Raw genomic sequence first — 14,043 nt, 5'->3', positions numbered from 1 at the left:
TTTTTTTCTTCCAATAAACCAATTATTTTTTACTATATAGCTTGATCAAGATTGTTTAGAATATTATCTTGAGCAGGTTGACGTAGTTGTGTTGAACTAAAAGTTTTCAAATACAGCCCTTCTTCACTTTGAATTTAACTCTTTGTCCAAACGTTGCTTGATGCCATTATAAACCCAAATTACGAGGCATGTCATTCATAGATTTCTATAGTAGCTTATAAAAAATTAAGAAACTGAGTAGATCCATGTCTAATAAATACATTAAAAGTTGTACACGTCTGTTCTGTGCACAGAAAACATGTTCAATCAATTTAGAATAAAGGATACCTTTAACTGCAAATCATCATGTTCCTGGTTAAAGAGCAAGAATGAGCATTTCTTTAGGAGAAGGAAAACAAGTAAAATAAAACAAGGTTTTTGCTAGCAAGTTCAAAATCTGCTTGTCTCCAGGAGCCAGGAGTGCCCATGTATGAAATAGGTCCCTTTTGTTTGTGCTGGTGGGTAAGGAACACAAATGTGTTGGTTTTCCTTAATTTCCCAACTGCAAAGTGGTGACTTCACATTTCTACCTCACAGGAGTGCTGAGATATGCTGATATCTCTTTCAAGTATGCATCGCTATTAAAATCGTACATCTGATCCTATTATTTCCTCCAGATACTTATTTGTAAATATATGTAAACTACTCCAATCATTTTCTGCCATGTGAGGCAGTTTAGGTAGTTGGCTGTCTTGACTTTTGATTCTGTGTGAGCTTTTAAAAAATAGTAATCAAATTAAAACAAGTGAAAAAGCCTGCTCACAAAAGCATTGAGTATCTCTGTCATGTGGTAGCCCTGGACAAAAATGTGACAGATAAGAATCGAAAGAAGGTATTTCTTCGGTACTTCCACAAAATATTTGTGTTCTGTGGAGATCTGAAAAGACTTCATGTTCCACAGTCACCTGTCTTACCATCTTAAGATCAATACGTGATAGCAGTTGCTGAAGGGTTTTTTTGCTGTTGAAAAGCTTTATACGTACTAACCCTGTTCTGGCTTTTTTTTTTTATTGCACAGTGGATCTGCTCTTATGGTGCAGCAACAGGTGCTGGAGCCTTTGCCATTGCTACAATTCTGGCAAAGTGATTTACCAAGATCCTGTGCTCAAAACTTTCCAGAACATCTGCCTTTTTTGCTTTGTTCCCTGCATGTTAGTTTCAGAACATTTTTGATTTATACTTTTTTAAAAAAAAAGCATCTCCCCCCCCACCTCCATCCCATGGGAGTTATTTCAAAGGGGACCACCGGAGTTCTTTGTCTTACCTCTAGTTACTAAAGGTCATGAAATTTAACCCCAATACTTGAAAATCCCCAGGCAACAAATCATTGTGCAGTAGGCATGGAACAAGAGAGTTCAGGCCACATTACCTTATGGCAGAAATAAGTAGGTAAGAAATGACTGGACTAATGTAGCATCTATGGATGCATATGTTGCAGAGAATGGAAGACATTTCCCAGGATGTGTAACTGTCTGCTCCGATGGGAAGATCATACAGTTCCACCTTGGTCCCAAATCTGGCAAGAAGTGTGACCCCAGTAGATGGCAAAATGTGCCACCCAGGGATCAATGAGCATTTTCAGTTCTCTGTGGCTGAGTCCTGGTACTCTCCAGCCCATAATCCAAGTCCCAGCAGGGCCATGAGAAGAAAGTTAAAAATACTTCAAGGTACATCTGGCTAGGAGGAGGGTCATAGCCCTCTGGGTGATTAACTGAAGCTCTGGAACATGGGATTTTGTTGTAATCTTTATCTTAACGTGTAACTGTAACTGTAATGGGAAAGCTGAGGGCAATCCTGTTCTCCCCCAAGGCCCTTGAAGCGTGGTGACAGAGGCAACTTATAGAGCCGCAGATCCTATGGTTTCAAACAATTTCCGAATTTGGTTAACTAACTGGAGTCTGAATGGGAAACAAATACTGAAGAAGGTTTGTCACTTGTTGAAAACGACTGTTCCATAGGAACTCAAGCTTTGGATAGAAAGGATAAAAAGGAGATGAAGTCAGCCAGGGAAGTGCTTTTTCTCCTTTTAAACAGGTGGAGCTCAGACCTAGTTTTCTCACAGCACCTGCGGTTTTATTTTCCATTTTTGTAAGTATGCATACATACCACAGCCATGACCTGACCCCGTAAGGAAGCTGCCTGCTTTCAGGCAGCTAACCACAACACACCGAACTGAGGATGCTTGCAACAGGTTCACCCCAGAGCCGGCTTTCCTTTGGTTTCTGATTTTGCTGCTTCATCTCTGTTGAAACTGCCTGCAAGCCGCCCTCCTAACGCGTGCAACCCTCTTGCAGGCCAATCTGCCCCTGCTGCAGCGGGAGCTGCTGCACTGTGCAAGGCTAGCCAAGCAGAACCCAGCCCAGTACCTCGCCCAGCACGAACAGCTGCTTCTGGATGCCAGCACCACCTCACCTGTTGACTCCTCAGAGCTGCTTCTCGATGTGAACGAAAACGGGAAGAGGCGAACTCCAGACAGGTGAGCACCGCTGCGCCTTGCGCACCCTGCGCAGAAACGGCCCCTGGGTCAAACGCGGCGAGCTCCGCTAGCAAGGGGCGAGCGCGTGGGTGGGTGCCTGGGGGAACTGGGATGGTGTTCCCTGGATGCATGTCCTGCCCTGGTTATAGCTGTGCAACAGCCAAATTACCTTTGTGCATGTGTCTATGTGCATATATACATATATGTGTGTGTTTCTCTGTGTGTGTGTGTGTGTGTGTGTATAAATATAAATATAAATACATGCATACATTGATTCAGGCAGCCTGAGGATGCGCCGTGGTCATATCTACATAAAAATAATACCGGCTGGCCAGTGCCATACTGCCTATTTAGTGCATAGTAATTTTCTGCAGCATAAGGTGGTGAGCAGCAGATCACTGCAGCTCCTGATGCAAATCCTTTGTATTTGAGGTTTAGTTGGATTAAACAGTAATTACGGGGAAAGTGGCTAGGCACTCTTGTTGGGAAGTACAAGGCAAGCTCTGGAGTGCAGTCAGGGCTTTGACTCCTTCTGTTGTGCCATGTTTCCATATCCGTATATCCAATATGCATAAGGAAATTTCGGGGGTTTTTTTGTTGACCTGAGAGAAGTCCATGCAGAAACAGGGTGAGCAAGTGTGTATGTGCGAAGTACAGCAGTTTTAGGGATACGGAGCATTTTTCTCTTTTTCTTATTTGAATAAAGTTCTTTGTTTAGTGTTACAAGAAAATTACTCTTATGGTTATTTATTTTTAACTGTCTTCCCTTGATAGCGTTAGAAATTTGGCTAGCGTATAAATGGTAACTTTAGGAGGCCCAAATACTGGATTTTTCTTAGGTTTGTTTGCCATGTATTTATAGCATGGACAACTTTTATAATGCTGCTCTGCCAAATGCCACTACCTGCATGCGCAAGGGATTGCAAGTGTCCTAGTTATATTTTAAAGGAAAAAGGTGAAGATTTACAAAGTCAAGAAGGCTTGCAAGTTTGTACAGGTGATGTTTTTGTGTAGGGACAGGCTGTGATAGCACAAAGCCTGTGGAGAAAACAAAGCCTGAAAGTTCCTGAGGCTGGTGCGCAAAGATTCAACACCAAATATTTCAACATATTATGAAAGTGAGATATTAATGATGTAGATGCAAGATCTTGAAAATGTCGGTATAGTAAAACTTAAAGCTACTCAGAGCCAGAAGTGAGCAGTAAAAATTAAAGTAATGTAGCCATTGGATAGACAAAAATGTGAAAATATTTTGCTTTAGAGCGTGTTTCAGGAAAATCCCTATGGACCAGCAAGAAAAGAAAAGATACCAGCCGAGAAGCCCTTCTCCATATACCCTGTTTTCACCATTTTTCCTGACAACTAGACCAAACTGAAACAGCCATTAGTGCTAATACAAACCTGCTAACTGCATCCAAGAAAGATGATTAATTTTCAGATGTTTCCAATGGAGTCTCTTATTCCATGCAAAGAGATAATGTGCCAAAGCTGAAATTTGGCTCCCTGGGGCAGTTCTGCTGTGTGTCCTCAGTCTGCAGAGTGGTGTACCAAAATGTCTATTAAGAAGGCCTCTTAAAATCTTGTGCATCTTGTGAATAACTTAAATATCAGCATCTTGTAGTCCAGCGTGAGTTGCAGACATGATGTTTTTCCTACAAATAGATAGACACACATTAAATTATCTCATAAGCCCGTGAGGTCTTGCTTGACAGAGAACAGAGAGGATAAGAGGGGTGTGCCTTCCTGACAACCCTAGCTTACTTTTTTTCCTGTTAATAGAGAGCAGTATTACTTGCTTCTCCCATAAGGCCACAAAGGAAAAATGGGCAATAAAATATTTACTTTATTCTTCTTCCTTAGCATTCTGGAATAATACTCCCCCCCTTTGAGGCCCAGTTTGACAGTGCTGAATTTTGGTTATTTTGTAATAAGTATGGTCTCACCTATGGTACCTTTAGTCCTGGTTGCATTGGAAGGGATGGGTGGTGCAGGTGAAGACCGGTACAAGAACTCAGTAATGAAAAGACCCCATATGAGTCTTACAGCACAAAGGACATCAGAGTAGCCCATAAGGGCACCGGCAGATCAGAAGAATATTGGATTTTAAAGTCAGCCTTCATCTTTTAATTAAAACTGAGGTCTAGACCTAGAGAGATTTAAGTCTGATTTACGGATTTTGCTCTCAGTGTTTCTTTTTAGTTAAAATACATAGGTGCTCTTGAAACTCTGAAGTCTCTGCTCTCAAGTAAGTACCTTCACAACTGAAGTCTCTTGCAGGCTTCATCCAGTTCAGGGAGTCTTCAGTTCCCCTCTAGGTAGTAATGCAGTTTTGGGGGTGAGTGGTAGACAATTTAATTTCCCATGTTGTGGGTGAGACACTGTGTTTGAATTTCCAGGGTCCGGGGAGGGGCTGTAATGTGAGGTGTCCCAATGGCCCATGCGCTCTGAGGTGCCAAAGCTATCAACTGACAAATTCTGTCGATCGCTGCTTGAGACTAGGTTCCCTAGTTCTGGGGAAGTGGCATTTCAGAGAAACCCATCCTTTCTTTTTTGACCCTGAGATTCTTTGCTGTCATGAAAGACCTAGAAAGATACTGCCCAGCTCACCCACTGGTATGGTGCCTTGAGCTTAAAAAATAAGTTGGCTTTCTGCAGTATCAAGCAACCCTGTCACTGGTTAGTCACACCTACTTCTCTGCTGACTGTAATTAAAGCTATACAGAGAAAAATAAACTCATACGGTAGTTTTGGCTGAACCGAATTAGGTGGAGTTGTCTCGTGCACTCAAGAACATTTGTACTAAAGATTTAGTAAAATGAACAAGGTCCTGTTGGAAAGATTCTTAAATCTACTGAATAGGAGTTTGCATACCTTTTAATTTGGATAATGTAAGTAAATAAACCACAAAAACTTGTCCTTAGAGTCAGAGCATGCCTAGATTGAGTGAGCATTGAAACCAAATACTTGCCTTGCTTTATACTCATTACACTATTAATTATTTTAATTGTTTACAGAGGAGCAGGAGGAAACATCTGGAAATATATATACCTTTTGTTTAGGTATCTAGGCAGTTTTCAAATACAAAAATATAGCGGGAGATATGAGGCATCCTTTGCGAGGAGGGTTTGCTGTGACTGCTGCTAGAATATGGAAAAGAATGACTAAAAGGTAACATCTTTCCAGGGGAACTAAATACAGTTGGAATAATTTTGTTTGGAGATAGATCTCTCAATAGAGTAAATTGTGGTATCTTTTTCACTTCCCAAGGGATACAAGAGAGACATATATATATATTGTTGTATACAATGTGTATGTAATAGAACTCTCTCCCTCATATATAGATGCATGTGTGTGTGTATGATATGTACACATAAATATTAGAAATATATATACACACGTTCTTCCATATTTGCATTTTTCTTTTTGGCATGGGTAACTGCATACCATTGATTCCAGTTGGGGTAAAATACGGTAAGGGATTATGCAAAGGAAGTAGAATGTGTGTGTTGCACACAACCACATCCACCTTGTGGATTTTCTGTTAAAGAAAATTCACATACAGTAAATTTTTCTGCTTATAATTTCAGAACCTTTTTTGCATATGCATTTTCCAATTCTGGTTATTTATCTGCATATCCAAGTCTACTGTATGTGAGGTTTTATAGAGCAATCTGACAGCAGAGCTTTGTGTTTTACTGAATGTTTTCTTGGTGCATATGGTCTGACACGGATGAGCAGCCACGGTGAGATTTTGGAGTCTATTAAACTAGCTCATTAAAAAGATCAATCTGTTTCTGTAATAACACTGGGAACCATCAGTCACTGCAAGAGAGGAAAAACTGACACCTGAGGAGACAACACATTTTGGTAATTTGTTCATGACACGTCATGAACAAAGTGTTCACTATATTTTGTTTACAACTTTTGAAGTTTACGTTCTACTGTAGTAAAGCAAAGGAACTTGGACCAATGTGAGTTTTTATTTTGGTGAATGAATGCTTAATTATAAATAACATGATTTTAAATACATTAACGACAAAAGACTTCTTGCTAATTAGTCATCCTTTGATCTTGCTGGGAAGGGCTGTATGGCACATGAGCGTGTCTTATAGTGACTCTACACTTATGACAGCTGCCTACAAAGTGGATATAGGATAGCAAAATAATCTGTTAGAATAGCTCTAATTTTGAGTGAGAAGAAAACAAGTGGCCATGATTGGTTTTTGACTTTAGAAAGCATGGCTGTGCTTGCTGTACCCTTGGCACCCCTGACAAGGAATTCATGTTGAAGGTACCTAGGCACAGAGACCAACTTCAATAATTCTGCTAGGTAATTCTTCTTATTTGAAGAAGCTCCTCCACATCTCAGTAAGGTGAAGATGCTCATGGCTCCTACAGCTGTGTTCCTTGTAAGCCATATGTAGTCACGAGGAATTTTAAAAGAATTTTCTTAATATGAACTGTTAGCAAGGTAATATTAATCTTTTCCGTAACACAGTATTGTAAAGAAAATATTTTATTCCAGCAAAGCATTGTCACTTGTTTGGTCATCAAGACTTCATTGGTGGAAGTCCAATTTTAATCCAAAGCATCTTGCACAAATAGCAGATGAACAGCTTTGCCTCCTTCTTGCAAGCTGACTTCAGTGTTCAGTGAAATTGGTGAAATACTCTTGATCAGGCAAAACTTAATTTTCCAGCCAAGGCAGTTTTGCATGGTCAGGTTTCCTACCCAGAAATTATCCATAAATTGCGATAATTTAAAACTGAGGTGATAACTTACAACCAACATAAAGTCTGTTAAATGGATACAGACTAATGACTAGTATCAATTCTGCTATCTTTAATCTGAATAAATCATGGGTCCAAGTAAACCCTTGCATGTTCATAGCTGAAAGACCCCATCTTTATCATATTGCTGGTTTTCCAAATGACAGCATCAATTTATGTTCACGTCAAGGAAAATGTGACCAACAGGAGCAAGGAAAAGAAAAACAACAAAATGTGTCAGTTAGGCTTCCTACACATTCAGTGTTATTTCCTCTCTACAGCTGGTTGTTGTTTGAAAAGTCAGAAGAATCCGATGAAAATTATGGCAGTTTTGGATTTGGAACTCGTGCAGGTCTGCCAATTACTGTGAAACAGGAGCGCTTCCTCGGGTGCCTGGGGAAACGTTGCTGTCCCAAGGGGGTGAGGCCTGGAAGAATGAGTAGGACTGAGATCAGAAGCAGAATAGTAGGTTGAGTTCAGGGCATCTGAATTATGGCACGCTTCAGTACTTTGTCTTTTATCACTACATTCAACATATTCAGACATCGTAAATTTGCCAGTGATTGCTGTTCTGATGAGACTTTGGAAGTTGTTACCTTTTTATATACTTTATATGGTCGGAAACACAAAATGAGTTTATCTATGGTCTCATTCTGGTATTCTGCCAAGTTATTTACTTGGTGAGTGCAGAAAATATACCAAAAAATTGTAGAATTAAGGTTTTAACTCCCAAAAAAGACTGGGCGTTGCCCAGCACAGTAGCAAAAATAGGAATTTAATTTAAGTGAATGTGTTTTCAATGGTAATGTTAATTTCTATGTTAGTTGAACTCAGAGTTCTAGAAGAAAATGGGATATTCTGATTGTCCAAGCTAATGCAGTGCATTCCAGTTAAGCTATATTAGTACAAATCATTCCTAAAAACCCACAGAAGCACCTGTACAGTAAGGTGCAAATATGTAAATTTGTATGAAAATATATGATTTTAACATGTAATTATAGTGCAGAAAAGGAAAATTGGATTCCTACTTGTCACAGCTTTCTGGTTTGCTTTTCCTACATGGAGTGATCAAAAAAAGTCAAGTTATTTAATTATTTACTGTTTCTGATTTTTTCTTAGGGCTTATTCTAACTGTAACACTAAAGAACTTTGGCAAAGGAATAGCTTGGCTTGTACATACAGGACAGTCCATTTTTTGCTTGCATAGTATTTTTACAATTGAAAGACCTGGGCATTGAGTTTGAGTAGACATGTGCAAAGAAAACACACACCAGCAACTAAATACAAAACTTGACTTGGAGAGCTGTCAGAAACATCACTACCCATTGAGAGTATTGCAAGAAGTTCCATCATGTCAGAAGTCATTAAAAATACATGATGGTCCTCAGGTTTTCCTGATTAGCAGTTTCCACAGCCATTCTGCGTTTGCTTTGGACCAACGTACATACTCCCCTTTACGAAGTATTATCTTTTATATCTCTGCCCAAAATTAGAACAGCTGTCTTGCTGTATTGGTGAAAGTTTCTCCCCTCTTTGCCAAGTTAAGGTATAATAAAAAATATGTACCTGCAGCTTCTCATTAGTGATTGTGGTGAGGTCCCTGGAAAATCTCTTTACTCCTTCTGAAAACAGTGCAACCCATCTTTTCATTTCCTGCTGGTAATTGCAAGACCTTACTTTGATCCTCTCTCCCAATGGACATTGGCAAAGATTCGGTTTCATCCTTCCTCTCATGGATGTTAAAGGAGAACCTACTGAGGGGCAACACTGACTGTTTCTCCACAGACAGTCCCTCAAGGTTGGTTGGTTTGTGGGGGAGGCTTTGTTGAAGGGCAGTTGGTTTTAACAGCAGGCAAACAAGACAATTAAATTTACCTTCTTGTCAAAGTGACAAAAAATGTGGTTATTATTGGGAAGATAAATTATGCCATCTGTAAATCATGGAGGAGAAAGTTCTCTTTAAAAAAGGCTGGAATATATCAGCTGTTTAATAAAAGTTTTTGGAGGAAGGGATGCAACCTCAACAGTTTGTGATATTTATTTCTAATAACCTTTCTGTTCAAAGCTAATATTTTGTAGGTTTTGTTTATTCCAGTGGTAAAACGCCCCCATACTTCAGTGAAATGCAGCTTCCCTAAAAGGAGTTGTGAACCCTGCCTTTTTTTATTTTAATGGAAGATGAGTTTGGTGTGAGTTCCAGCTTCTCAGGCAGAGGTGCAAAATGGAGACTTCTTTGGAAATAGCTGATTATGAATTGACGTCATGAGTATAAAATAAAAAACTGCCCTTCTCCTTGATAACTCTTCAAAGTTTCCTGAGCAGAAAAACCCTGTCTGAGAGTAACGGAGTGGGAAATCTTGGACGTTATTGAGGTCTTGAGTCTAACCACATCTTCTTGGAAAATTAGTGACAGGCACAGCACCTTTGGCTGAAATAGCCCAGATGGTACAAAAATATCTAAAGGAAGCATTTCTCATCATCTAGAGTCATTCCTGCCCAAAGTCTCAGCATGACACTGATCTTTATGGGAGCTTCTCCTGGTGTAGTATGTATTGGCAAGCTTCAGCCCACTGACATGCACTACCATAAGACTGTATGCTTTCCTCTTGAAAAAAACCCACACTTGCTTAACTGCAGATTTCCCGTAATGACTATATGCTATAGCCCTACTGAAAGCAGGAGTTTCTCAGACTCTAGCTTCATGTATCGGTTTCAACTCTGCAATTAAGTGTGTATCCATCCCATCAGTCGGTGATTTCAGGGAAGGCTGCTCTCTCTCCAGCCCCACTCTTTAAGCGGCTCTATCGGAAGGCTCACCTTGCTAGTATTTCTCAAGTTACAGGGACAGTTAGGCGAGGTGAATGTGTCTTTTGTTCATTTTGAATAAGCAGTGTTATGAAATGTTCTGCAACGCCACGCTCTCGGAGCAAAGTGAAAGAACAAGCTTTGGTCCCTGAAGCTGCACATGTAGGTGGGAGGTGTGTGTTTGTGAGCAGCTCGGCTCGCTAAGTGGATTAAAGTTCCTTTGCTTTGTTTTTCAGAACCAAAGAAAATGGCTTTGACAGAGAGCCTTTGCACTCAGAGCATCCAAGCAAGCGGCCCTGCACTATTAGCCCAGGCCAGCGGTACAGTCCAAATAATGGCTTATCTTATCAGCCCAATGGTCTGCCTCATCCCACCCCACCTCCACCTCAGCATTATCGTTTGGATGATATGGCCATTGCCCATCACTACAGGGACTCATACAGACACCCCAACCACAGGGACCTCAGGGACAGAAACAGACCTATGGGTAAGGCATGTTGATTTTCTGCATTGTTTTGGTTTTTTTTTTTAGGTTTCTTTTTTCCTCATAATTATATTCTGTATTTTGAACAGGGTTTTTTTTTTGCTGATTAAATATACTTGCCATTCAGATGTAGCCATTATAGGTGTTTGTCCATCTAGCTGCTTCTGATAGGCTTGTTTCAGATTTATATTTGTAAGAGTGGATTGAATTGTGTCTTTGCTACACACCAAAGCAAGAGAGGCAGAAGGAAGAGGAACCTGTGCTTTCACAGCCGCATAGATGACATGGGCACTCGGGTGTCTGGCAGGCAAGGATAGGTAGAGCCTTTGATTTTTCTTTTAATGCCACGTTTGTGACTATAACAACATCGGTACAGCTTGATTTCAGCTTAGACTAGAGGAAAGCCTTTGGAGAAGTGTTTCATGTGTGACATCCCAAGAGTGCACTGCAGCGCAGGGATGTCTGCAGAAGACGCGAACAGCAGAAGCACCAACCACACCCCATGCAGCACGTTTTGGTTTAATGGGAAGTCTGATGCTCTTGGATTTGCCTGGCTTGCTCCACATCTGCACTTACTGTTCTTCCTTGTTTTAAACAAATCTTCAATAAAAGAGGAACGTTTACAAATATTCAGCATCTGTATAGAGGAGGCTAAACAAAGAGCAAGTGTCGGTTCCTCTTGAGTGTTGATAATAAATACTGGCTTGGTTGTATCATGTTGTCAGCTGCTCTGATATATGTGCTACATTTTAACCACATGTTGTTTAAACATCTGTGAAGGGATGAACCCTTAATGACGCTCTGTTGACATGGTAGTAATTACTGCATTTAGTGAAATAACATTGAGTTTATACTAATATTTTTTCAACTCTCTGAATTACAGCTAGTATAGGATACACTGAGTTACCAAATAATTGTCTTGCTGACTTCTATAAGTAGTGCAAATGAAAAATTATATCTAGTAAGTGATATATATGTATGTAATAACAGTGTATAATCAGAAAGGGTTATGTCCATTTGTGAGAATTCATTTTACAACCTTCAGAACTTGCAGAATTGAAGACATTAAATGAGTAAAACAGTAGTATCTTGTGTGGGGAAAAGTGCTAAAGAGAACTAAGAGTGAAGTTTTTAAGCATCCATTTATTTTTGTGGTGTCATTCCTGATATTAGACCAGGTAATGTATGATATATTTGTCTGATAGGCTCTTTTTTCTTTTTTTTCCCCCTAGAGGACTCCCAACATTGTAAACATGATTTGCTCCTTTTTGGCAGGGTTGCATGGCACACGTCAAGAAGAAATGATTGATCACAGGCTAACAGACAGAGAATGGGCAGAAGAGTGGAAACACCTTGACCATGTAAGGGCTAAATGTACTCTTATGTATAATTGTCTGAGAGGAGCCCTCCTAAGATAGGAATTTGAAGTTTTTCTTTTAAAACAAATCTGAATCCCTGGGCCAGTTTTTAAAATATTGGTGTTTGGGCTTATTGTGTAGGGGCTTAATATTCCTAATTAGGTAGCTTATATCAGCCCTTGCTGTAAAGTGCCTGTTGCAGCATCCTAATTGTTACAGGCTGCTAAAAGGGGAGTGGACTCTTTGGCTGTAAACCCTGGATCTGGGACACATGACCCAAACCCATAGTACTGGCTAATTGGATTTGTTCTTTGAATTTGTTAGTACTCATAACATTTGTAGGCATCAGTTCTGGACCAGATCTCCTGGCCTCCATGCTGCCATGTGGGACTAGCGGTGGGACTACAGTCTGTTCAGTCTTTTCCTCTTCTTCTCCTTTTCCCCCAGAAATCTGTATCTGTACAGTTTAGGATCACCAGTTAAACAGGAGGGGTTTGTCATTCTTAAAAAAAAACTATATTTGAAATAACAGGGAGAGGCTCCTTCATTCTTAAACTCCAGGCATTCAGCCCATTAATGTTTTCTTTATTTTTCTGTCAGTTTATGAATAAAATGTTCTTTTTTCTTTCTCTGCTCCATCCACCGCTGTGAATAGCTGTTAAACTGTATAATGGACATGGTGGAAAAAACTAGGCGATCTCTCACTGTACTACGGCGATGTCAAGAAGCAGACCGTGAGGAGCTTAATTACTGGATACGGCGGTACAGTGATGCAGAAGATTTAAAAAAAGGCGGTAACAGCAGCAGTAGTCATTCCAGACAGCAGAGTCCAGTGAATCCAGATCCAGTTACATTAGGTACAGTATCCTCATTAAAAATTGTTTATCGGTCTTCCTTCAGCTCAGCTAAATGCTAGATGAAGTTTGTATTTGTTCTTCTGATTCCTTTTCCGTGATAGCCGTGAAATATTCCTCTCTGCTGACCACTGAATGAACTATAACCCATTTATGCTCTTTTATGCCCTAACAGTCATGTCTACACGTGGAATGGCTTGGGTTTTTGGGTGATGTTTGGTAGTTTGCTTTCCGTTCAGCAACGTCTGAGAGCGGTGGGGTGGGAGGCTTCTGTCTCCCTCCCTTTCCTGCTTGATTAAGGAAATTTGTAGGTGTTTCTGGGTTGTTAGCACTGTGAAACCCAGGGCTTTCACCTCAAATCAAATGCCTTAACTTGGAAGTTGCCTTTCTAAGGAAATGAAAGGAGATATAAAGATATGGGCACTTCTTAGCTCTACCTGGTTTCCGTATGAGAAAGAAACAACATCTGGGATGCCCACAGCTACCACACATGATCCTCCTAGGTCTGTGCCCACCACTGCAGCTCACACAGGTGTGTCTGAGCTAGTTTGGGTACTGCCCACTGTGTAGTTACACATTGATGCTCAGAGCTCAGCTCAAGCTGCAAAGCCCACTTATGAGGAGCAAACTGAGCAGTTGGACTTTCCACCCTGCAGACCTTCACAGTCACACTTGCACAACACCTCACACAACCACTCCAGGATGACTCCGCTGTATGAAAACAAGCTTCTGTTTTGTGGACTTTCTGTGATTTATGAATGTGTTGGCCTGCTTCTACCCCATCCCCTTACTTTTATGGCAGGTGTGGTAAAGAAACACATCTTGGTGATGACTTTTTATTGTTCTCTGCTCTTTTGAAGAGAACAGCAAACAGTGATTGCTTGTCTAATATTAGCCTTTTATTTATCTTTTATTATTGATTATTATCAAATAATCAGGCCATATCATATGCTATCTACTCAATCATCATCAACTGCAGTCATTATTGGAATTGCATGTGTGCTATTTTGCAACTATATTTTATTTAAAGCTGTGTTTTCCTTTTGCCCTTAAGAATAACTTATTAAATATAAAACTTATTTAATTGCAAATGGAAAAGCAGAAAAACAAATCTAATGCCCTCTCCATCTTCCTCTTGGTAAATCTCTAGAGTTCTTACTGTAATATTTAGTGCCTTTTGGTAACAAACAAACCTTTTGTGTGTGTGTGTCAAATGATCTGAGCCAATAGCTCTATACATTAGCTTCAGTCAGTGAAA

General features: G+C 40.1%; 1 protein-coding gene across 1 annotated transcript in view; it reads left to right on the top strand.

Annotated features, from left to right (window-relative positions):
* Positions 1 to 14,043, top strand: part of RUNX1T1 (RUNX1 partner transcriptional co-repressor 1) — a 91,980-nt gene that overhangs the window by 55,006 nt on the left and 22,931 nt on the right. Inside the window, exons 5-8 of the mRNA XM_009638333.2 lie at positions 2,334 to 2,515; positions 10,326 to 10,576; positions 11,849 to 11,934; positions 12,587 to 12,788. Coding sequence (XP_009636628.1) covers positions 2,334 to 2,515; positions 10,326 to 10,576; positions 11,849 to 11,934; positions 12,587 to 12,788 — 721 coding nt within the window. The remainder of the gene's footprint in view (positions 1 to 2,333; positions 2,516 to 10,325; positions 10,577 to 11,848; positions 11,935 to 12,586; positions 12,789 to 14,043) is intronic.

Source organism: Egretta garzetta, unplaced genomic scaffold (assembly GCF_000687185.1).
Source record: "Egretta garzetta isolate BGI_Z169 unplaced genomic scaffold, ASM68718v1 scaffold154, whole genome shotgun sequence".
Classification (NCBI taxonomy): domain Eukaryota; kingdom Metazoa; phylum Chordata; class Aves; order Pelecaniformes; family Ardeidae; genus Egretta; species Egretta garzetta.
Note: the sequence above shows the minus strand (reverse complement) of the source record. Positions and strands in the feature narration are given on the sequence as shown.